At 37.0% G+C, this 23,807-nt stretch overlaps 1 protein-coding gene across 1 annotated transcript in view; it reads left to right on the plus strand.

Annotated features, from left to right (window-relative positions):
* Positions 1 to 23,807, plus strand: part of KNTC1 (kinetochore associated 1) — a 30,618-nt gene that overhangs the window by 1,148 nt on the left and 5,663 nt on the right. Inside the window, exons 4-54 of the mRNA XM_058851632.1 lie at positions 33 to 105; positions 647 to 724; positions 857 to 891; positions 1,125 to 1,235; positions 2,112 to 2,205; positions 2,558 to 2,610; positions 2,874 to 2,986; positions 3,345 to 3,399; positions 4,049 to 4,147; positions 4,508 to 4,551; positions 4,654 to 4,719; positions 4,807 to 4,882; positions 5,058 to 5,183; positions 5,277 to 5,366; positions 5,907 to 5,972; positions 6,353 to 6,414; positions 6,809 to 6,920; positions 7,639 to 7,782; positions 7,958 to 8,014; positions 8,103 to 8,204; positions 8,441 to 8,557; positions 9,032 to 9,175; positions 9,447 to 9,545; positions 9,954 to 10,057; positions 10,179 to 10,284; positions 10,653 to 10,787; positions 11,196 to 11,315; positions 11,639 to 11,708; positions 11,787 to 11,854; positions 12,232 to 12,524; positions 12,708 to 12,880; positions 13,063 to 13,160; positions 13,963 to 14,104; positions 14,568 to 14,624; positions 15,172 to 15,335; positions 15,811 to 15,918; positions 16,613 to 16,741; positions 17,202 to 17,318; positions 17,701 to 17,810; positions 18,041 to 18,245; positions 18,864 to 18,953; positions 19,152 to 19,323; positions 19,694 to 19,752; positions 19,889 to 20,105; positions 20,581 to 20,654; positions 21,492 to 21,702; positions 21,803 to 21,912; positions 22,271 to 22,320; positions 22,683 to 22,761; positions 23,299 to 23,417; positions 23,539 to 23,674. Of these exons, the coding sequence (XP_058707615.1) occupies positions 33 to 105; positions 647 to 724; positions 857 to 891; positions 1,125 to 1,235; positions 2,112 to 2,205; positions 2,558 to 2,610; positions 2,874 to 2,986; positions 3,345 to 3,399; positions 4,049 to 4,147; positions 4,508 to 4,551; positions 4,654 to 4,719; positions 4,807 to 4,882; positions 5,058 to 5,183; positions 5,277 to 5,366; positions 5,907 to 5,972; positions 6,353 to 6,414; positions 6,809 to 6,920; positions 7,639 to 7,782; positions 7,958 to 8,014; positions 8,103 to 8,204; positions 8,441 to 8,557; positions 9,032 to 9,175; positions 9,447 to 9,545; positions 9,954 to 10,057; positions 10,179 to 10,284; positions 10,653 to 10,787; positions 11,196 to 11,315; positions 11,639 to 11,708; positions 11,787 to 11,854; positions 12,232 to 12,524; positions 12,708 to 12,880; positions 13,063 to 13,160; positions 13,963 to 14,104; positions 14,568 to 14,624; positions 15,172 to 15,335; positions 15,811 to 15,918; positions 16,613 to 16,741; positions 17,202 to 17,318; positions 17,701 to 17,810; positions 18,041 to 18,245; positions 18,864 to 18,953; positions 19,152 to 19,323; positions 19,694 to 19,752; positions 19,889 to 20,105; positions 20,581 to 20,654; positions 21,492 to 21,702; positions 21,803 to 21,912; positions 22,271 to 22,320; positions 22,683 to 22,761; positions 23,299 to 23,417; positions 23,539 to 23,674 (5,532 nt within the window). The remainder of the gene's footprint in view (positions 1 to 32; positions 106 to 646; positions 725 to 856; positions 892 to 1,124; positions 1,236 to 2,111; positions 2,206 to 2,557; positions 2,611 to 2,873; positions 2,987 to 3,344; positions 3,400 to 4,048; positions 4,148 to 4,507; positions 4,552 to 4,653; positions 4,720 to 4,806; positions 4,883 to 5,057; positions 5,184 to 5,276; positions 5,367 to 5,906; positions 5,973 to 6,352; positions 6,415 to 6,808; positions 6,921 to 7,638; positions 7,783 to 7,957; positions 8,015 to 8,102; positions 8,205 to 8,440; positions 8,558 to 9,031; positions 9,176 to 9,446; positions 9,546 to 9,953; positions 10,058 to 10,178; positions 10,285 to 10,652; positions 10,788 to 11,195; positions 11,316 to 11,638; positions 11,709 to 11,786; positions 11,855 to 12,231; positions 12,525 to 12,707; positions 12,881 to 13,062; positions 13,161 to 13,962; positions 14,105 to 14,567; positions 14,625 to 15,171; positions 15,336 to 15,810; positions 15,919 to 16,612; positions 16,742 to 17,201; positions 17,319 to 17,700; positions 17,811 to 18,040; positions 18,246 to 18,863; positions 18,954 to 19,151; positions 19,324 to 19,693; positions 19,753 to 19,888; positions 20,106 to 20,580; positions 20,655 to 21,491; positions 21,703 to 21,802; positions 21,913 to 22,270; positions 22,321 to 22,682; positions 22,762 to 23,298; positions 23,418 to 23,538; positions 23,675 to 23,807) is intronic.

The raw sequence follows: 23,807 nt of genomic DNA on the forward strand, positions 1-23,807 counted from the left end.
GAATAATAGTCTTTATGCTTTTTCTATTTTAGATTTTGGTTGAACAATCTACAAGTGAAAAGACTTACTTAAGTCTCTTCTTTGTTAAAGATAATGCAGATGCAGGTAAGAACTGGATGATTTTTTTTTTCTCCCCCTTTTGTCTGAATTTTTGTGATTTTGTTCCCCTTTAATAACTCTCAGGGAAAGAGATTGCAAAATAAATAATACAGAAAAGCAAAAAGAAAAGTTAATTTTAAAGTTAATTTTATATGTACAAGGCAAAGTTGTATAGGATTCTTTATCTCATTAATTATTTTACAAATTCCATAGGAGAAAAACATTCAGAGCTCAATACCTCTTTCTTTTGAGACTGTGCTAAACATATGAAAATGCTTAAAAAGGAAGAATTCCTTCTCTCTTCTTCTATCAGACTTCAGTAGTTCAGTTCTAAAAGCTCCAGCCCTGTTCTGTCACAATTGAATATATTAATTTGCTCCTAATTGGAAATGACAAAATTTTTGTTTAAAATAGTTTGTTTAAAAATCTATTGGTCAGATGAGTTTTTGGGGGCGACAATTATTTCACTGTCCTGTTTACAAGCAAGTCTTCTCTTTAGTTGGTCTTGAATACTTCAGTTTGAAATATTTCTTTTGGGTTTTTTCAGGTGTTTATCACATGTTCATTCTCACAAGCAATGGATGCTTCTGCATTATGTGTGTCCCACTTGGTAAAACACAGGAAGGTAGGATAAGCTACAGATCCCTTGGGATTTCATTGGAACAGGGATACCTGTATTCAAAAAGTTTCTTTGTGCCTTTTTAAAATTTTGAAAAAGTTTACTTAACGCTGATTTTTATTTTTTTTTAATATTTAGCAATTGAGAAGATGGATATGAATACAGCAAAGCAAGTAAGAAACACCTTCAAAACCGTTAAAATTGTTAAAAGTGCAGAGTTTGTAACTAAACTTTGCTCTGTACATTCCACTGACTATTTACCACTCCATCATTCCACCTCACAGCTGTGACTGTTACTTTCTCTGTACATTTAGAAATGAGCAGAGAAATTTTACCCACTGGCTCTATAAACAACTCTTTTTTTTTTCTCCATTTGTTGACATCCCCTTCCTCTCCCACCCACAAGTTACAAGGACAGATAAAGACAACCTTCATTGCCACGGGAGAGCATCACAGCCTGGGCTGTCAGGATTTTGTGATCAGCAACTCAGTGAACAAAATCCATTTGATAATCGGGGTAAGCACTAAGAACGTGATCTTAACAATTTTTATGTGATCAGTGATGGCATTTTTGGATCTACAACAAAATTTGTCTCCAGCTGCTTGAAAAAGCAGCTCATCAGCTTTTTGCACTGTTTGCACTGCCTTTCATTTCCTTCACTGTAAATTTAAAGGTTATCACTTCTGCAGCCTCTCCGTAGTTTTACACATAAGGAAATAACTGTTGTCATTTCCACAATTACTTTGTTATGATGGATGAGGGGAAAATATTTTTACCCTGAATTTCTGAGCTTAGTAAATCACTGGTTCCTGGTCTGTACAGGCTGGATTGTTTATAGATGCTATCCTTGAGCACACAGACAAAACCAAAGTTGGCAAGAATCTTCCAATCAGGCTCTCATTCAACAAGGCCTGCTAAAACAACAAGGTCTAATTCAACAAAGCGTTTAAGCATGAATTAAGTACAGGAACTAATAAAGAAATTAAAACATAGACATGCTTTGAAGTGTAATTTGGGACTGCAAACAAGTTCACTGAGTTTATTTTTTTAAGCCTGTTGAATTCAATGGGATTTTCCTCAGTAGGCACAGAGTAATTTCGTTCAGCTTTTATGTTCTATGAGAATGGAAAGTGGATATTTTGAAATGCTGTTTTTCAAAGAGCCAAAAACTGCTGAGTTTAACAATCACAGTAACAAAGGCCAGTCTTGAAAGGAGAAGGGAAAAAGGTTAAATTAAAAATAAAGAAATCAGTGTATTTTTTTGAACATCTGTAGGGGAATAAAGTTAAATTTAGTTTTGCAGCTTTCCAAGTTAAAGATGAATTGTAGAAGCAGACATGACTGGTCAAATATCTCCTGTCTAACCCCATTTTACTTTGCCTCTCCTCATAGGGTAAAGGTGATTATGTACTCTCCAAATGGGAGGTAGACCCCTCCAATGCCCTGGTGTCTGCTCAAAGTTTTGCTGATTCAAGTCTGATCCAGGGTAAAGAAAGTTTTATCTTTTTATAGATGAGTGTAGGTTTTATATTTAATTGCAGAATGTACTTATTTTTTGTTATTTCATTATTTTTAATAAATTCACAGGTACCAAACAGAACATTTTTGTAAAGGTACAACCAAAATGTGGCTTTGGAATTGCAGTTTTACTCAATAACACTTCAACTATTAACTTTAATAGTTGCATAAATCACAATTCTCTTTAAGATAAACTTTGCACAGTCCTAGGAAGTTCCATGAGGTTTCCAACACTTGGTTGTGTGTTTGAATATGTTTTTTGCTTCTGATACATATCTCAAGAAAAATAATGAATTTATGTGAGTATTAATATTTTTTAGGTGCTGCAAAACTTCAAGTCCTTGACAATCAGCTGTTTATTTTGGATACAGAGGTATGGGTAATGATTTGGTTTAATCTTCACTTTACAATGTTCTTGGACCAGCTTATAAACATATTTTTCAAGGTTTAAAGTGAAGTTTCTATAAAATGAAGGTGCTTCTATTTCCTTATATTAAGAGCATCTTGCTGTTCCTGTATTTTATTTTTTTTAATTCTACTCCTATTCATTATTTAGGCCACAAAATACAATATTTTGCTCCAAAAGTGTCTTCTATGAGGAAAATATGAACTTGTGTCTGATTTTTTTTCATCTAGAACATCTTAAGCATGTGGGATATTTATTCTCTCACTCTAATTTGGGATTGGCCTTTAATACATATTGAAGAATTTCTTCTCACTACTGAGTCAGATTCCTCTCAAGTCACGTGGTAAGTGGAGTGTTACACCAGTCCTGAGTGCTGTGATTTCTATGAAATATCTCATTATTTTGGGCCATTATTATTATTTTGTTTTGCTAATGCAAAACAGCATGTTCTTGTTAGAAATTAATTTCCTTAAAAATTAAGATTAAACAGAATGTGTGAAAAAGTGTAACTACTGTTCTAAAGTGTGAGAAAGTGCTAGAATGTATAGAGCTATATATTAAATTATAAAGAGATTTTTAAATGTATTTGTTTTCATGGAATGCAAAATTTTCTAAAACACAGAAGGAAAAATTTTTCACAGTTTTAACCTAATATTCATACAGGAAATTTTGCTTTCTTTTATCTCTTTCTCATTCTTTAGGCAAGAACTTGCCAATGTGAAACTGATCGTGATGACATTGCCAGATGACAAACAGGTATAATCTCCTTATCTGTGTTCTATTCCTTAATTGTAATGCAATTGCTCATAGGAAAAAAAGGGGGAGAGGGATGGAGGTGACAAAATATTTGGGGCACAGAGAACTCTGAGGAGCTAAAATGTGGACATCTACATATCAGGGTCTGGCAAGTGAGGGCTGTTTGGATTCTTGTGGTGGTGACCAGGCCAAGCTGTCCCTGGTTGGGGTTTTTATGGGTGGTTTGAAGTTTGCTTGGTTGTTTTTTTAAGGTAGGCAGACAAGGAAGAGCAGCAGAATTTATTATTATCTTACACCCCTTCACAGATTTCTTTAGAACAATGTCTCTGCTGCCTTCACTATCTACCCCCAGGTACAGTCAGTGCAGTCAGCTGAAATCAAATAGCAGGATGAACATTATACAATTTTAAAAATTAGATTAAACCTGTTGAATTATGCATAATAAGCCCAGAGAGCGAGGGAGGCAACAGCTGAAGCTTCATTAAACTTCCTCAAACTGGACATCTGCATTCCATAAAAAGTCCTACAAATACTGCCCTCTGATTCTGTAAGAATTCAGAAGTTATTCTGCAAATGTCACCTTCTCACCAGTGTAAGAGAGAAAAATAATTCTGACTTCTTTGTTTGTTTTCTCCCTTTTTTTTAATAGATGAGAAGTGTAATGGTTTTTACATTGCCCACTATGCAACAGCTCTATTCTCTGGAAGTGTCTCTTGTTTCTTCCCTTGTTCAAAGTGGGATTTGCACAGTAGGTTTTGATGATATTTTTGTTGTTGTTCTTAGAAGAAATATATTTGTGTTAATATGTGTAAATATTAAAGAGGGTACTGTTAGGTTAGAAACAATTTCTGCTAGAAACTATGCAGGAACCATACAAAGAAAAATTAAGTGATGTCCTCATAGGATAGAGAAAAATATCCTATTATGAAGCAAACTGAAAAATTTAAATTTAGTCTGAGTCTCTTGCACTGTTTAATAGCACTGCCACTTGTTCCTGCTGCTGTTACTGAGGGAAGTTTTTCAAGTTCTCTTAGGATAGAAAAATGCTCTGGATTTATTTGGAGTTTATTTCATTTCACCTGATGGTTTCTGTCATTGCACACTACAGGATACAATATACTTCTTGGAAGGAATTCATGAAAAGCATCAGATGTAAGATAATATTTTGTTTGTAACTAGCTCATTATTATATAAAAATAGCAGATTACTTCCACACAGAGTTGATAAATTCACATAGTTCCCTCTCATCCTCAGGCCCTCTGAAGACCCAGTTTCTATAGTTGTGATGAGAAGTTTAACTGAAGCCTTGCCAGAAAATAGGTACTGGTTTCTCTAAAAACCACTGTATTATATGGTTTTTTAATATTTGGACTTATATTGAAGTGCTTTATTTTATTTCATCCCCAGACTAAGTCGTTTACTGCACAAACACAAATTCACTGAAGCAGAGAATTTTGCTATTCAGTTTGGACTGGATGTTGAGGTGAGTTGTTCATTCATGATAAACACATTTGAGATTAAGGAGTATAACTGAAATTATGAGTCAGGTTCTTGCCCTATAGTCCAATAGAAAGTATTAAAAATATTACAAATATTACCAAGGCAGTGGAATGTTACCTTATAAAATAACTCCCCATACTTGTATTATTTTTAAACAGCTTGTATACAAAGTAAAAGCAAACACCATTTTAGAGAAACTGGCTTCAGCTTCTCTTGGGAGTTATGGCCAGGAAGCCTTGCTGGATCTTGGCAATGAAGCCAAAGAAAATTTGCAAAAAATTCAGGTTTGTTTTTATTTCTACCCTCTTTCCCTACTAAAGCAATTCAGATTATAAAGGATCTTGTAATTCATTTCAGTTATTTCCTTATGCAAACAGGACAACCAGTTTGTTGTGAATTACTGCATAAATGCTCCATGGCCACTGTATGAAACCACCCGAGAAATGCTGAATTATGCTAAAATCAGAGTAAGGGGTTTATTTGTTTCTATTTCTTCTACTCTTCAACTTCTCTTCTACCCTTCTGTGCAACTTGAGAGGGGCACAAACCAGTTACAGTCATTCCAAAAGGCAAAACTAAAGGCATCATAAATCCTATGTAACCAACCATGAAGAAGCAGCAAATCTTGTTCCAGCCTCCTTCTTGGTATTGCTCAAGGGCAAAAAAGAGCTCACTGTTTTATTTTTGCATCAGAAAGCATGGCTTAGTTTTGAGTAGCAGTTTTTTTAAGTACCTTTAAAATATTAATTTTCAAACTAAAGCTCAAAGTAGGTCACCTTTTTGGTTTTTATTTTAGTCTTATCAAACAGAACCAGAGAGATATGCATTATGTGTCTGATCCTCCATCCATGCAGAAATCCAACCAGATTAGACTGGATCAGGTTAGATCCAATCTAACGTGGTAAAATCTCAATTTACAGAAATCCTGACTTTTTGCTCCTGTCTTTACTGCTCTCACAGTCCTCTCTGGACTTGTCAGCCCAAACCCCCTCATGTCCTTTTTTCAGATCTTGAAGAAAGATAATAGAACCAATGCTCCACCATCTGATGGGGCTCCAGTATCCATAGCTGAGGTGAGCACAAATTTCTTGGATCTGCAGTGTTATATAAACAATTGTAATGTAGAGTTTTACAAACTGTAAATTCAAATTGTAACTGTAAATTCCTACTGAATTTTTTAAAATCTAAACAAAAACATATTTTATAGTATGAAAGAGAACCACAGTAATGACAGATTAAGAAATAAACCATTCCTTCAGTCATAGAAAGATTCAGTTTCAGATGCTCCATAAATTGAAGGTGGAACCTTTCTTAAAGTACTTTTAGGTATTTCATTTTGTTTAGTCCTGTTGTAAACTGGCCTCATCTGCCTTCAAGGAGAATCAGCGCTCTAATCACGTAATGTAACAACATATTAAGCTAGATACTAACCTTAAATCTCATCTGCATTTAGGTATTGAGAGCTCAGGCAAGGCTTACAACATTCTGTGAAGCTTTTGGACTAGAGAAATTCAGGTTTGTTTAAGATTTAAAGGAAATTTAATTGTGATTGTTAAGCCTGTACCACGGAAATTAAGATGATTTTAGTTTTTTAATATGAATTCATTAAACTTCAAGCTCTTCCTTCTCTGCTTGAAGTTTCCCATCCTCTGCTGTGGAGAAGGGAGAATGCAGAGAAGTTGAGTTGTCCTGTATGTTGAAAACACAAATTATCTGTTGCACAAATACTTAGATTTTTTTGGTGTTGTTCAATATGTATAGGAGGGATTATGATTTTATACAAACACAAAGCACCACTCCTGTTGTTTCTTACAACATCCAGCACTAGGTAGAAAAGCTTTGAAATTCTCCCCCCAATTCCTTTGATAGTGATGTTTAACAAAGCTTCTCTTCCTTCTCTCACTTTTAGTGGCATTGCTTGGACAGAATTCCTGAATAATGAGGACATATTCAAGATTATTGTTTTTCAGCTGGAAGAAGGAAATTTGGCTTGTGCACAGTACCTCTGGCTTAGGCATCAGGTGAGGTGGCACAGACATCTCTGGGATTTATTAAGAGGGTTAAATCTCTTCAATTTTCCAGCCTAATTTCACAGGAGCTGTTACAAAACAGCTCCTCAGAGAAGCAAAGGTCTATGGCAGAATCTCATCAATTACCACAATGATTACCTGTTCACCTGGATGCTTAGGAGGCTGAACTCCTTATTGATTTAGGAATAAACTGCTATTTCTGATGTCAGAAAAAATTTCTAAGTCATGGCAGTTTGATTTATTCTGCAGTTCTTGTAATCTTCCATTCACTTTCATGCAAGCACAGCTCTCAGAATTTTTAAGTAGACATTTGCTGTCTACCTTAAAATCCTTGAAAAATTATTACACAGACTCCTCACTCTGAATGACGTATTTAAGATAGTGCCTGTGTGCTGCTGTTTTATTTTTTAGTGCAAGACTTCTTGTTCCATGTCTGTTGTTTTCTCAATAAGACAAAACTATAGAACAATATAGAACAAGTCTGAAAGTAATAGAGCAGTGTGATTTATAAAGAAATTCCTTCAATTATTTAAAAAGACCAAGCTGTAGTTTTACTGAGCAGGCATATTAATTTCTGTCTATGACTACTGACATTTTCTCTTTCTGTTTGTGAAATTTACTGGCTCTTCCTATTAGTGGAACAGCTCTACAGAGTATCAGATGAACATAAATTTCATGGATCTATAATTGTTCTGGTTTAATATTTTAGGCTGATTTTGAAAGCAGCTTTGATGAGAAAATGCTGAAGGATTTGCTCAATGCCATCCATTTCACTGCTCCTTTGAAGGAACTTTGTGTGTGGCTTAAAAATTTTGTGATCCCCTTCTCAAGAAGTGCTGTGACAGATGGACAGGTGAGACTGACTTAAGAACTGTAAATATTAAGATGACTTTACTGTCAGACCTCCAGAATTCATGGATTCTTTTCCCTAGAGTTTATATTTGAAATTATTCCTTTTGAAAGAAGTTTCTAATGGCAAATTTTGCTTTGATAGATAACATAACTCTACTTATAACTGTGTTTTCCAGAAAATATTAGCAAAATGGCTGGAACAAGCTGCTCGAAACCTTGAATTAACTGACAAGGTAAATCACACTTCAGAAACTTATCTTTATATCTTTATATTATACTACATGTATAATATAGTTTGCTAATATCAATTATTTTGGACAGGCAAACTGGCCTGAAAATGGACTCCAAGTGGCAGAAATTTTTTTTACAAGTAAAAATCAAGGCGAACTGGGAGTGACAGCTTTTGGCAAGTGGACTCCTTTGGTAAGAAATGTAACAAAAATAAGAATTAGTTACTAAGAAACTTCAAACAGATGCTGTGTGCTAGAGCTGGAGTGGATGATTATTAGGTCACTGGTGGGTTTGGTGAAGATTGACTTATTTCCAGGAAAAGAAAGAACCAAGTTCCAATTTTCATGTGCTTAAAGATTTAAAAAAAGTTGATAACAGCCTCTTAATGGTCTTGTCTCCTAACATTTCACTTCTCAACCCTGTTTCAGAGGTGTGGTGACTGTGAAGAGATAAAGAGGTTAAAGAAGCTGGTAAATGATTTACAAGAATTGAGAAATCTGTACAGAAAATACAACTGCAGGCTGGCATTCTGTGATTTTGAAAAGGTAACCCTGCAGACACTTGAAAAAGTGGTTTTCAGTTTCTTCTAAAAAGGAGGAGAATCTTATTGCATGTAATTTAAAGTCAGACAAAAGAGGAGTCCTGATCGATGTTGATTAAATTTCCATTCATAAGCTAAGACTATTTGATAACTTGTGTTACAAATTTTCTTTCAACTCAGGTTATAAATATAACATAAGACACTGTGAGAAGGTGTGGCTCAAACTCCATGGTAATGCAGGTTGTTACAGATCATCTACTGTGGAGCAAGGATTGCCAACAGAGAAATTGAAAGTACAACTGAACAAGAAAAGCTTTGTAAATGAAAGGGTTTATTTGAGCTAAAGAGGGATTCTTGCTCTGGAAATCTTTCAGTTGATTTCAGTGGCTTCTGGATGTTGGATTATGTATCAGAAATGTAAATGGCCTTGCACTGACATCTGATGTTCTAACATGGCTTTTTCCCACCTGCTTCCCAGGAAAATGCAACCACTATTGTCTTTCGCATGCTTGATAAAATTTTGGCTCCAGAGCTTGTCCCATCAATTTTGGAGAAGTGTATTAAACCCTACCTGTGTGAGCACAACCTACAAAAAGATGAGTTGCTTCTACAGTATGTCAAGGTATCCATATTTTCTTCCTTTTGAAGGAAGCTATTTCAACATCAGAAAGCAGAAACCAAGTCCAATGAACATTTGAATTTACAACTGAATTTTAGGCCCAGCTTAAATTTAGATTAATCCCATTCCTGTCAATGAACTTAATGATAGTAACTATTTCAGTTATGAATCAATCCCTTAATGACCAGAAAACTTTACAATTTTGTTCATATTATGAGATACTCCTATCTTTTCTGATTTCAAATGTTCTAATCATCTTTATCAAAACACACAGGATTTGCTGGAGCGTTGCAGGACACGATCTATTTCAGTGTTTGAAACTGCTTGGGAGGCCAAGGCAGTGGCTGTCATTGGCTGCATCTCTGACACAGATGTAAGTACATTTTTTGAAAGGCATCTAGTGACTCCAACACATCAGTTCAGAGAAAACATTATTTTTACATAATTCTCTGAGGACATTTTTAATGAGTGCTGTGAGGAGAAAATAGTGTGTTGTCCTCTTATTCTATTTCAGTCATCTCCCCTGTGATGTTTTTTGAGGATATAATTGTAGTTGTGATGTCATCACATGGAAAACTCACCAATTTTAATATGCATGGAACCACAGTGTCATAAATGACTGCTAGCATTTTCTAATCAAACTTGACACATCATATGATGGCAATAAATGCCCTAGATGCAAGTGCAGATTGCCTAAAGGATCAGTCACATGTGAACAATACTTCAAGGGACTACTTTGAAGCTTATTTTGAAAAGTGAGCTGTTTGTGTCCCTTTTGCAGCTGAAATTTGATGCAGTCCTGCAGATAATGCACGGAGCTGTGGTGCCATGGAGTGCAGCAGTGGAGCAGCTGGTCAAACAGCACCTGGAAATGAATCATGTCAAGTAAGCAGCATCCACAGGCAACCCTTGGCTGGGGAAATACTGTGTGCCTGAGATGGTGTGATGGTTAAATCCCATAGCTGGGGGTAGCAAAGGAGTTAATGATGCTTGAATTTGTCCCCAGAGTGAAGCTACTGCAGGAAAGTTACCGACTGATGGAGATGAAGAAGCTTTTGAGAGCGTATGGGATAAGAGATACAAATCTTTTAAAGGACAAGCAGATGATAATGGTGAGTTAGCAGGACTTTAGATTTCTCCAAAGGTCTCAGTCAACAGCACTTGGTGATTCTTTTTTATAATTAGGGTTTTTTTTAACATCTCCCCTTCATTAGGAGAAAACATGAGTATTTCTGGAGAAGTTCCTTGATATCCTGAGGAACCAGACAAATTTTCAGAGTTCCCAAGCTAATTCACTCCCCAGGCCCTGTTTTCACCCAGTTACACTATAGTCAGCTTTTCTCTAGATGAAAGTTTTAAGCTTCCATGTAACTTAACTTGATACAAACTGAACAATTCCATTGGTAAAGTGGTGTGAACTAATTCCTTTGTTTTCCTGTGCATCAACCAACTCAAGTCCATCTCTGTTTTCTTCTTACAGAGGCTTGTGAGATACATTCTCAAACAAGATACCCCTACTTGCTTGGAGGATGCCTTGAAAATTGTGGAAGCCTACATGCTGCCCACTGGGGAAGTCTACTTCCTGAGGATGATGGACCTGATTGACAAAGAAAGGGTAGGGAAATACCTCCTGGCAGTTGATCCTGCAATTTACAGACACTGAGGCATCTTGATAAAAGATTGTATCAGTTGTATTGCTGAAATCTTGTAAGCAGTTTGTATACATATTTTTAATTCAAATTATTAATTTGACACCTAACTGCCTATGTTTAGCATTGAAAATGAGTTCTTTGTAAGAGTTTTATCCTTCTTTTATGGCAGGATAGGGTGAAAGTTATGATCAGATGAGTTTGGAACTGAAGTCTCTACATATTTTTATGTATTGTTTTTGCTTACCCTCATGGCCATTGTGCAGCCATTGCATCAGAACAAGAACGTACACATAACTCAGCTTTTCTAAAAGCAAATGCCCTTTCCTTTTTATTATTTCTGTTCTAATTTTGTTTTTTTTTTCTCCCTTCAGGGAGAGGAATCTCTGACTTTGTTAAAATCTCTGCCTCTTGCTAAGGCTGAGGAAGTTGCAGAGAGACTGATTCTGTGGGGAAGACTGGCGTTACAGAACAGAGCTGATGATCCTGAAGAGGTACAGAGGCTTTTCACACCACAAAGTGTGCACACAAGTTATTCTGAAAAGGGAGAGGTGTAAATATTTCCTGTGAGAGCTAACAGACTGGGGAATAAACATGTATTACACCTATTAATATTTACTGTTTCCCAAGAGTTCTATAAGGGATTAATATATAAAATAACTTTCTTTTCCTTTGCTTTTCAACTGGCTGTACCTTAGACTTGGTAATTGTTGCTTAAGAAGTTTGTGGAACATTACATTGTACTTTAAGAGCTGAAGCCCCAGTTTGTTCAGGCAACATTTTAACAACAAAAACCAAATCTCTTCCTTTCCTGCAGCAAAAAACACAAATGTTTATGACTAAGACACTGGTGGAAGTCCTTAAATTCTGGTTCAGCATTCAAAAAGGTAAAGGTACAACTTCAACATCTTATCTCTTCCTTGTGTAAATGGAAACAAATTGTAATTGTTTTTCTCCTCCAACAGACAATCCTGTGAAGAAATGTGAATGTGAAGAAAACCTAAAGATGTTTGAAACACTTGCTACCTTGCAGGTGGGTATTTTTATTGTTTTAAATCCCTTTTGATTTACTGTAGCTACTCCAATTGTTCTTATCACATGGATCATATTAAAAACTAATTGTATTTACGACCTGCATGAAAATGTTGCTTTAATTATTGACTTCAAATTGATTCTAAGGCTAATCTAGCAATTTAATCTAGTCTGGAGAAGTTCCCAATTAGAACTCAGTTGTCTATTTAAACCAAAAATTAGATACTCTCACTAAAGCCTTGATTGTTGATAGTTCAAAGAGTTCATGATAGAGAGCTGTAAAATTTTTTTAAGATCTCAGGACAGCAGGTAAAAAAAAGCTATTTAAAGGAAGTTACATGGATACAAAGATATAATTTTTTTTTGTTGTCATTGCAGAAGTATTTTGATATCTTTCTCTCAGATGAGGAATACAGGAACCCTTCACTGATATCTGCTCTTCTTGAGGATCACATAAGCTCTTATGAACGTGTCAGATCTGCATCCAAGTCTAGAAATGTGCAAGCAGCAAATTGTAACTCAAAATGTGGCAAGCCCAAAAGCCCTACCACTGAATCCAGGTTGTACAGACTGGCTTTGCTCCTGAGAGTCTCAGAGCATGAACTGGGAGAAAAATTGGCCTTGAGAGCCCTGGATGATGGAAAAGTGGAAGTGGCTGTCAATATATGCAGGTAAAACTGCAGAACTTTTCAAGATCATCACTTTTAATGGGCTTTTCTGAACCGTTTCTGCCACTTTTTTGAGTTATGTAGGGCAAAGGAAAGGTTTTTTTGTTTTAGTTAAACAATTAGAACAGAATTATGTAAAAGCCCTAAGAACTACTGGCTTTTTAACATCCTTCTCTTTCTTAATAGGGAGTTCTGTGAAAAGAGCTGGAATGGAAATACAGGGAAGCTGCTGTTTGCAGTGTGTCAAAGGCTTTGCCATATGCTGGGAGCTGATGTTCCAATGATCACTCCTGATGGGATGGATCTTCCAGCAGTGATCCATGAGCTGGCTGGCCAAGCAGCCACGCTGTGCAGTCCAGGTAAATCCTGTTCCCATTTCCCTCATGCTGGGAGCTCAGCTTTCCAAGCAGTGTTCAATAAACCTGAAAACCAAGTGAATTTCTAGATCTGCATCTATGAAAATCAGTGCTGCAATATTGTTTCCTTTTAATTGGACAGACAAACCTTCCATTCCTGCTAATGATCTTAATATTTTTTATAGATTTAGTGTTGGATTGTCTGGAACTCTGTAAATATACTTCACTTGCCAAGGAAATTTATGGACAGTGCCAAATGGACAACTATGAATTTACAGCAGAGGTATTTTCTGTGCTGTTCACTCTATGTGTTATTTTCCCTCTCATTTCTCCGGCACTCTTTAATCAAAAAGCCAACAACAACAAAAAAATCCACAAATAAAAATTTCCTAGAATTTGTGTGTTCTTCAGCTTAAAGAATAAACTGATTTGAGTCCTGAAAGCAGTGCAGCTGTGGGACAAGCACAAGTAGCATTCTCCACTTACATTTCAGTATAATAAATCCTGCTGAAAATAGTGATTTTTATCAAACAGCTCCTGCCAGGACTGGCAGAGAGCTGACTTGAAAGTATGGCAGGGAGGGTTTGGTTTTTAAATGAATGTATTATGTGGAAGCTTTCCCAAGAGTTCTGTAAAAGTTTAAGATGATCAAGCTCTTGAATAGCAGCTTTGTTTTCTGTTTAGGTCAAGCAGTGCTTTAGGCTACTTGAAATGAATGGGCTCTTACAGCTGGAGTGGAGTAGAGCAGAGTGGCTGAGCTTGTTTATCCACTAAATATTATTTTTCTAGAAAATGGTCCATTTGCAAAATGTTTGCTTATAATATTTGGCCAAGAATGTTTATGAAAGCCTCCATTAAATTGAATATGAGTACATTTTGGCTTTACAACTAAACGACTGCAACACGAAAGACAAACGTCGCCACTCTGGGTAGGAAATGGATTTATTGCCAGTGGCCATTTAACAGAATTACTACTTTCAAATAGAACATCATGTTCTATTCCTGTATTCCAAAACAGAAACCTGTTAGTGGACTCATTAACTCTGCTTTTTCTTGTGTGTACTTTTGACAATGTTCTTACTTAGACAACATCTTCTGGAGGAGATAAAGATCCTTATAAAGAGTGGACGTATGATGATTTCTTTAAAGAAGATGGGATAGTCCTTGATCCCCAGACCTCTCTTCCTGTTGCATATGAACTCACTTCTGCTGTTGTGCCTATTTATGGTAAGCTTGTTCTTCTTAATATTGAGAAAATATAAAATCTATGTTTCTTATTGATTTTTATCTAGAAATATAAATAATTCGTCTTGTGTGTGGAAATTACCACCTCAGAAATCTCAGACAAACTCACGGTAGAAATACCCATCACAGGGTAGAGAATGGAAAGATGACTTTGGGTTTGGTTCATCTTTCCACACATGAAGAGTTTAATGTTGACTATCTCATCCAAGGGATTTGCACACACAGTAATTATTGAAAACTGTTGGATTCCTTTGTGAGTCTGAGAGATATTCCCTGCTTGAAAGTAAATTCTGAGCAGGCACAGTTAAAAATAGCAGCAAATGGCTCTTGGGGTTCACATGTCTCTATTTTATGTCGTGTCCTGTGATATTTTCAGGGTTCTCCCAGACTTGCTGGTGTTGCTGAGTTCCTGGCACTCTGCTGATGAGCATTTTCTATCTTTCAGAGGGCAAGCTGTACCCCCTGGAGTCTCAAAGCCTGGCACACAGAACATTCATGGAAGGTATCACACACTGCTTGGGTGGGAAAGGACCTTAAAAATCACCCAATTCCAGGGGCATGAGGGCAGATCCACCACAATGAAAGTTTAAACAGACCACTGGAAAACATGAGGTTTAAATTCACCCTACACAAGCATGACTGACTCACAGGGGGTTTTTACAGGTGCCTAAATGTTCCACTTACAGCCATATTTTAGGGGGTGGTTTGGTTCAACACAGAAATCACCAGTTTGGGTGGTAATTCCCACCATTCCACCGTGGGATTTTTGAGCACCTCAAAACCTGTACTTCAGGACAAAAGTTCTACCACTGTGAGTGAAGATCATCAAGGCCCGTCCAAGAAGACAACTAGTAAAAAAGCTGTATGTTTTGGACTAAAATGGGAATCTGTATTAAGTTAAAAACCTTGAGAATTTATGTTTTAAAGGGAACTAAGGTATATCCCGAGTCATAACTTTTATGACAAAAAAGAGAAACTGCTCTATATGAACTCCAAGAACAATATGCTTCATAATTACTTTCTGAGGTTGTTTTTGAAATACTTCACAGGACACAACTTCCTGCTGCCTGTTGGATCTCCCTTCTCTGCAGCAGTGCAGAACCTGCTGGAGTGCAGCCAGTTCCAGCTGGCCCTGCAGCTCACGGTCTGTGCCTTCGGCTCCTGCCTCCAGCATGGCATTTCAAACACCTCAGATCTGGCCCTGAGTGAAAAGGTGACTTTTAGCAAGTTTAGAGTGGTTCTCTAAGGATTTGGGAGGCAGGGGAAAGGGTCCCATCATGACCTTCTATTAGCACCACTTGATCAGATGTTGAGTCAATTTGTGAAAGGAGCTCGTGGTTCCTTCCCTGTTTTTCATGGTCCTCTTTCTTTGCAAGGTGCATTCAGAACTGAACTTTTATTTCTGCCCTTCCTGCAGAGACTAGAATGAGTGTTAATGGTTTACTCTGTTCTTTCATGTTGTTTTACCATTGTTTAGTGTGGGAAAAGTCACAAGTAGAATATTCAAGAACCTCAATTGAAAAGCACTTGGAAAACAGAAATCCTTTTCCTATCTAGAAGAAATCTTTGTAACGCCTCAAATAAATCTGAAAATACGATTACTGTAGCATCTCCTACTATACTGTAAATGACAAGAAGTTGAAGATTTAGAATTTATTTTTAATTAGGTACTGTTTTCTTCACAACAGTCACATGAGAGCGATCTGCTACTCACTGAAACCAGAAGCTTCCTCATAGCTATGAAACAGAGGAGCAGCTCAGTAATCAGGAACTCTGCCCTGAACTTACTACACAAGGTAAGAATCCCCTGGGAAGGGTGAGGGAGCCACTTTCTTCTGCTCTACCTGGCAGCCACATGGAATTGTTTCAGTTGGAAAAGACCCCTGAGATTAGGGAGCCCAATCCTTAAACTAAAGCCAAGTCCACCACTAGAGCATGTCCTGAGCACCACATCTCCACATCTTTAAACACCTTTAGCAGTGGTGTCTCAACCACCTTCCTGAAGAGCCTTTTTCAAAGAGTCCTTGAGCCCCTTGTGGGTTCTGTGTTCCTGCTCAATTTGCTCTGCTTGGAAGATTCTGGACAGTGGAAGCTTCACCTTAGGGGATCCTTTAGGGTTCCAAATGACAGTAAAGGCCTTTAGAATCTGTAGGTATGCTCTACCTCATTTGAAATCCTGGATTTGTTTTAGATTGGTAGTTTTCCTAGGTGGGGGGAGTTTTTAAAAAACTTTGTGCAAAACCTGCAATTTACCATCTTCTAAGGCAGCTTAGACTAAGGGAAGAGACTTTCAGACTGGCATCAGGATATTCAGATTTTAAATTTTAAATCCTGAAACGCATTTTTATTCTTTTTCCTCCCTAACTTAAAAAACAAATACACAGCTAAATTATGGAGTATTTTTCCTGTGTTGCACTTGATACAAAGAGACCTATTGAAGAAATTAAATAAATTCCTAAAGTTTATCATTTTTTTCCTCCCAAACCACAGGTTTTCAACTCTCGTGTCATCGATCAGAACCTGGCCATGGGCTATTGCACCATTTTGCCCAAGGAAGAGATGTTCAATAAGTTGTGGGAGATCATAAACAATTCCTGGCAGAATTACAGAAGAGTTTCGGTAAATTCCCAAGGCCTTGAGCTTCTCCAGCAAACAGAGAATGTCAAAGAGATCCTTCATTTAGGGCCCTGGGAGAGGAGCTGCCTCTGTACAGTGGGAAGTTGCTGTCAATATGAATGTGATTTTCAGTCTCATCATGACTTATTCCAAAGCTGGAAATTATTTATTTCAGGTCCCATCATAATTTAGATCTACGTTATATTTTGGATAAAAGTACCTTTTGTATTACTTTCTACAATGCTAGGAAAATATTTTAGAGAAAGTTAATTTTAAAGCACCTTTGAATTGCCAGCTCAGGAGGTGGGGTAGCCCTGACACCTCTGAGGTTTCTTTTCATTTTACACAGTTGTGGGATCATTTATGAGTTGTTTGAAGTTCCTCTAAGGATTTAGAGCTCAAGATTCCCGATTTTCAGATTATTTATTAGACTTGTATTCACTTCCCTTCTCCTTCATTCTAGGCAGTAGCTCTGGTGGGAGCAGAGCTTGCTGACCAATATGGTGAGGAAGAAGAAAAGAGAAAATTCCAGGAATTGGTTATTGATGCAGAATGGGGTATCCAGCTTGGTAAATTTGGTGTAAGTTTTTATTTATTTACTTATTTTAGGGTTTTATTAACTAATCAGTTATTAATATAATCTGAGATGTGTATGAGTTTTCAGACAGATTTCCCATTCAAATGTAAGCAAAGTTGGGGTTTTGTTTTTGATTTTTCATTCTGCTTGTCTGCGTAAGTAAATATCAGAAATGAAAATGCAATAATTGAGGGGGCTGCAAAAGAAAATCTAAGTTCTTAAGTATTATTTGTCACAGGGGATAATCAGCAAATCTACTGCTTTTCCCTGCTCTGAAAGTGTCTGGATTGAAACTGAAAGGAGTCAAAGCTTCACTGTGCAAGGAATTAGTCTTGATGTTGTCTAAAAGACTCTCTTAAGAAGATAAATTTGTTTTTATCTGCAGATTTCTTTTGAGACTGTGTTTAGACAGCCACCAATAAGGAAGAAAGAACTCATAAGAGTGCTGGTACAAAACCCAGAAGTAGACACAGATCTCATCTTGAATTATTGCAGGTACTGATTCCATTAAAACAATTGCTGTAAAAACAACCATGGCCACTGAAATCTGTCTGCTTTAAATAAATCCTAATTAATATAAAATTAAAACTGTTCCCTTTAAAAAAAAAAAAAAAAAAAAAGCTATTCAGAATACATCCTGCCCTTGGATTGATTTATTCTTAAGGAAAGAAAATCTTTGATGACACCAAAGCTCACAGAGAAAATCATGTTCTGTTTTTTCCTAGCACTTTCATGCTGGACAGTGATGCTGCACTGCAGCTTTGCATTGAAACCCTCCTGCTCCAGAACTCAAATGATGTTGAAGATGACTCTGCAGAAAGCAGTGAGAAGCAACCTCATTCCACATTACTGGCTAGAGCACTAAAAATAATTCCTCTGCTGAGCAGCACCAAAGACCTGGTCATGAGCCTCAGTGGAATATTGTACAAGGTAAAAAAAAAAAAAAAAAAAAAAAAGTCAAATAAAGACAGAAACAAAAAAACAGCACAGCCACCTCTCTGGAATCTGCATCTAAAAACTGCTGCATGTCACTTGAATGACATATAATAATAATTCCACAGAAACTGAAAAGGTTGTGCTTTTTCCAAATTTTCTTACAGCTTGTAAATGTTAAGTTTCAGTTTTCTGCTTCTCTACAACCAGCCAGAAAATCAAACAAAAAAGTAATTTCTAAGTACACTGGAAAAATTCCATATTAAAAATAGTTGGAGGCTAAAAATGATATGCTGGAGGTGGTTTTGTTTGATTGGGGTTTCATTTTGTATTTTTGAAGGTTGGGGTTTTTTGTAGTGTGAGGTTTTTGGGTTTTGGGGGTTTGTTTTCAGCAGAATTGTTTGAATTGTTTGGTCTTTCTGCAAAATCCTGCTGCCTTATTTTAGGATTTAGGATTTAAGAAAGTGTTTTAGAGAATTATGTCATGGTGCTATATCGACATAACACTGAAGAAACAGCAATTAGTACTAAAATTGGAAAAAAATCAACACATTTGTATGCTTTTATAAGACAAATCATGTAAGATCTTATAAAACAGATTGTTATTTTGAACAGCTGGATCCTTATGACTATGAAACTCTGGAAATTGTCCTGAGAGTGATCCAAAGTGCTGATGAGAAGAACACCAGCATCCAGCTGAGCCAGGTGTGTCCAGATGTGTGACCTTGCTAATGGCACCCCAATTCTGCTTTGTCTATTTATTGATGGAGCTGTTCAGCACTGTTGAAATTAAATTATTCCATGTACACATCTTTCCCTCAGAAAACAGCCTTTAAAGAGTGATTTATAGTAATTTCTCAGCCATTTATATTTTCTGATTTCTTTTCTTTTTTGTTTTCCTAGGCTTTGAGTCTCCTCAAACATCTGAAATCTTACACAAGGATTTCTCCACCAGTGGACCTAGAACACCAATATGTTTTGGAGCAGATGATTGCCTTGTCTCCAGCTGCTCACACCAGGCTGCCCTTTCACCTGCTGTTCTTCAGAACTGGCCAGTGTTTCTGGAACATTATATGTAAGTTCAGGATCTCAAATTCCCTTTCTCTGCCATCTCTGACTTTCAAAGTGCCACAGTTTATGTTGTATATTAACTGTAATTCTTCATTAATGCAGTTTTCATCACAACTACTTCTGAAAGCACTTCTTGTGCTCCCAAATTGCTGCCCAGAGGAGCTGATAAATACACTGCAGGGTTTGTCCTCAAATCCTCTAAGACCTCTAAAATTCATCCACATATCCCAGTTTCCAGCCCACTGGGGATAATTAGGATCAGATCCTTTCTCTCCCAATGGAGGTCCCCATCCACCAATAAACTGGAAGTGCTTAATTTCACAGAGGGAGCTGAGTGGATTGTGAGACTCTCACAGGCAACTTTTCCTTTTCAGCTGCAGAGCTCAGTGAGGAAACCTTCCCAACCCTTCTGTTGATTTCCAAACTAATGAAGGTAAAGTAACAGCTTGAAGGAATTGATTTTAATCTTTTTCCCCCACACCCTAAAAAGAGAAGTTTCCATCTTTCTTTTGCATGATGTTGGCCTCACTGTAGAAGCTCTGACAGCTCTTACTCTACCATTTTTCCAGGTTTCCCTGGATACTTTCCACATGTCTGCAGTTCGACACGTCTTTGAAAAAAAACTGAAACCAAAAATACTCAAAATGAGAACCAGTGGCTGCACCTCTGTTGTTAACAAGGAAACTGTGAAAACTGTGCAGGCACTTCAGTCCTATTTGCTGTCCATAGTCAACCCAGAGTGGGCTGTGGCCATGGCTCACAAGATTGCCCAGGAATTCCCCACAGGTGAGTTGCAAATGGGATGGGGAAGGAATGGGGGAGAACAGGCTTGGGACAAGCAGAGTGAGGGTGGGAACAAACATTTGTTCACTGATCCTGAATAACACCCTGCAAAGTTGGAGGATGAAAATGAATTTGTCTCCTGCATCCAATTGGGAGCAATAGGTTAGAAAAACATCCATTTGATATCATAGTTGCTGTCCTGCCAAAAGTTTCTCCATGTTCACACCATCCTCAGACAAGTTCTCCATCAAGAGCTAATATTTAAGCCCAATTTAATCACTTTCTCCTCTATTTGAATCCAAATAAATAATATTTTTTTACTCTTTAGACATAAAATATTTTCTGGTGTTTTAAATAGCTTCTACTCTTTTTTTTTAATTCTTTGAAAGAAAATTGATATAGTAGATAGTGTAAGAAGGATTAATGAAAACTCAATTTGTTTACTTCTTTCCCTTCCTTTTCTTAAAAAATTAAAAAGGTCCTGACCATGTCCAGGCACTGAAATTCTGTCTCTATCTGGCTGAGAAGTGGCTGAAGAGTACTACAGCTGAGGTAATGGAAACTGCTTGCAGATTGTTGTGAAGTTATTACAAAAGTTACAAAATACTAATGTTTGTATGTTAATTTTTGGTGTTTTGGGCAGTGGTGTGTAAATTGTACCATAACCAACCCTGATATGGGAAATACTTTTGGGGAAGTGACCCCCAGAAGAATCTAGTCTGTCCTAGAACATTCTTCTGCAAAAAAACTCTGCAAAAATCAGGCTTGGTGTTCTTGGAGCTTGGACAAAAAATGGGCAGTTTTAGGGAAGAATAATTTGTTCTTCCTCCTGTTATGTGCATTTTTTTTGCTGCAGGAGAATGAGGTGGGAGCTGATCCAGCTTTGATCAATAGCATTATTAATTTTTCCTTACTCTTCCAAGATTCTTTAGCTGTTATTCACCTTTCACAGGGAAAGGTGAATCTCAGCTTTGGTGATAAATCCAAACTTCCTATGGAGTTGTTGAGGCACAAAGAACCCTAAATAGTTCTCTGCACTTAGTCACATGATCAGAGAGAATTATGCCAAAATTAAACTGAAATTTGAGCAGCCGTGAATTTTAATATTAACCTTTTTTCCTTCTACATTTTACCTCAAAATCTCTTAATTTTACCTACCTGTACATATTTTATTTGGCTCTTTCACAGTGTAGCTTTGCATTTTTTTTCAAAATACTTCTCCTAGCTAGAGCAATGTGGTTAATCCCCTTAGCAGAAAAAATACCTGTGGGTACAAGCGTGGGGACATTCTGAAGAGCAGATCCTGCTGTCCAGTCTGTAAAAAGATTATTTTTCTTGTGCTTTTGAGTAAAAGAGGCTTTTTTTATGTAAAACTGTGTTTTGTTAAAGGATGAGCAACATGAGAAAGCAGAAGTCCTCCAGAGGAACTTACACTTGCAGTATAAGAGAGCAGCAACAGAAAATGTCCTGATTGCAAATAACCTGAACACTGGGGAGCATCTAAAATCTATTGGGAAACCAGCAAATCTGATTGTTTTACTGTATGAACACCACAGCATAGACCAGAGATTCCAAAATCCAGCTGGCAGAGATTATCCAGGTGAGTTTCCATCATCCAGGCTCAAAGGAGCAAAGAGAAGCTCTTTTTAAAAACCCCAGTCCTGGTTTGGATATTACATTGCATGCACCTCTTCCTGTAGATATCCATGTGGCAGCCAAGGAGATTGCTGAGATTAACAACTTGGATATGAACAAAATTTGTGACAAACTGCTGACCAAATGGCTGTGTCCAAGCACACCACCCCCAGGGGTAAGTCATCACTTTGGGGTTTGAAAGAAAATGACCAGTTATATAAAATATGGGCCTTTTAAACATCACTTGTTCAAAAAACCTGAGGCTATTCTGTACAAGTTGCCTGCAGTACTCATGAAGCTAAGATTTTAAAACCTTCCTAAAATAGCACACCAATGTCTGTGGTGTGAAGGATTTGAAATGCTTTTCCTTCTCTCTGTGTAGAGAATCAAACCCTCCCATGAGTGCAGCCTGAAGTAGTAAAGCAGTTGTAAATAGATCAGCCTCATCAAACACTGCTTTAAGCAGGGATATGGCCCAGCTATTTATCCAAACAATGTGGAAAACTCATCTAAATTTTCATTTCTTTTTAAAGAAAACCCAAGAAATCTTTGGAGATGTACAGGAGGATGAAGAACTCCGAAGGTGTGTGTGTTGTCTTACCTGTAATGTGGTGAATTATTTTTAACTTGCCAGTTAAAAATGGCTTTTTCAAGAAATCTAACAGTGGGGTGTGATTCAGAACTCACTGTTCTTATTTTCACTTTCTGCTGACTTCACTTTTGAATCATCCAGTATTTATTTATACCACAAAATGCCACTGACAATAACTTACATCTGTAGGTGCTTAAGAGTAGCTTTTTGAAGCTTTTCCCTTCCTTTTTCATATCCTTGAAGTATCTTATCCTTGCTCTCTTTCTGACAGTGAAATATTTACATTTAAATGACATTTGATGTGTTGTATTTCAGTAGCTGTACCTGCATTAAAAACAAACCCATTTTTGCAGGGTTATTTACCTACTTCAGTCTCACCCAATGGATTACAGTTCAAGAATGCTTTTTGCAATTACAGCATCTGACACATCTGTGAGTTGCTAAATTCTTGTTTTAGCTTTTTACCTCTTACTAAAGTCAAATGTCATCTGCTTAACTGCAAGAGCTTCAATTTTTGGCCTTTGCATCTGTGTTTTGGATGGTTTGTGATTTGTATGAGCTCTGTTTTCCCCCCTTCACCAACCTTTGGGTTAAAACTGTGATTTTCATTGAATTCTGCTATTAACTCTCAAGAACAGCCCTTGAACTCTGGGTTTTCTAAACTTATTACTGATATTACCTGAAACAACTTCATGAAACATTTTCTAGAGTGTGCCTTAAGCTGGTGGAAGACATTGGCTCACTTTGGGTGGAATGAAAGCGGAGTGGTAAAATTGTCTCAGCAGAACTGTAACCTCCAGATTTTCTATACTAAATTATATTTGTGATACTGTATATCACAAATATTTTTCTTTCCTATATTAATAGTCCGAAATCTATAAAACTAGGGGGTTATAAACACACCTAGGATGATCCTTCCTAGTTGTTCAGACAATTGTTGTAACTTTGGGACTGTGTTTTCCCCCTCAGCCCTTTGGTGACACTCAGCTGACGTTTGCTCACAGGACCAGAGCATTCAGGTGTTTGCTCTACCTGGCAGATACCGACACTGTGGAATCACTCTTCAAGAAACCCATTGAGAAAGTCAAGTAAGAGGAATTTTTTTACATATTAAAGCAACAGAAGGACACTTTTCACTGTTATCCTGAGCTTGGATATATGGATTAAAATACAAACATCACTCCTGCTTTGGGGGGTTTATTTTCACAGGTATTTTCTGAAGTGCTGCATTTACCTGGCAGAGTTTGAGACCTTGAATATTGCATACACTTATGAATCATTCCACAAGAGCCCTAAAGAAGGCATGATTAAAGGGCTATGGAAGAACCACAGTCACGAACCCAGGGTAGGATTTTTAAATCCTTTGTAAATTTTGTTACACATTGTGTGAATTTACACCTCTGCAAAGCACAGGCTCTTCTAATCATTTTTCTTCAATATACTCTGGAAATGACAGATAAAAGCTTTGCCCTTCCTAA

The sequence above is a fragment of the Poecile atricapillus genome, chromosome 16, assembly GCF_030490865.1.
Source record: "Poecile atricapillus isolate bPoeAtr1 chromosome 16, bPoeAtr1.hap1, whole genome shotgun sequence".
NCBI lineage: Eukaryota > Metazoa > Chordata > Aves > Passeriformes > Paridae > Poecile > Poecile atricapillus.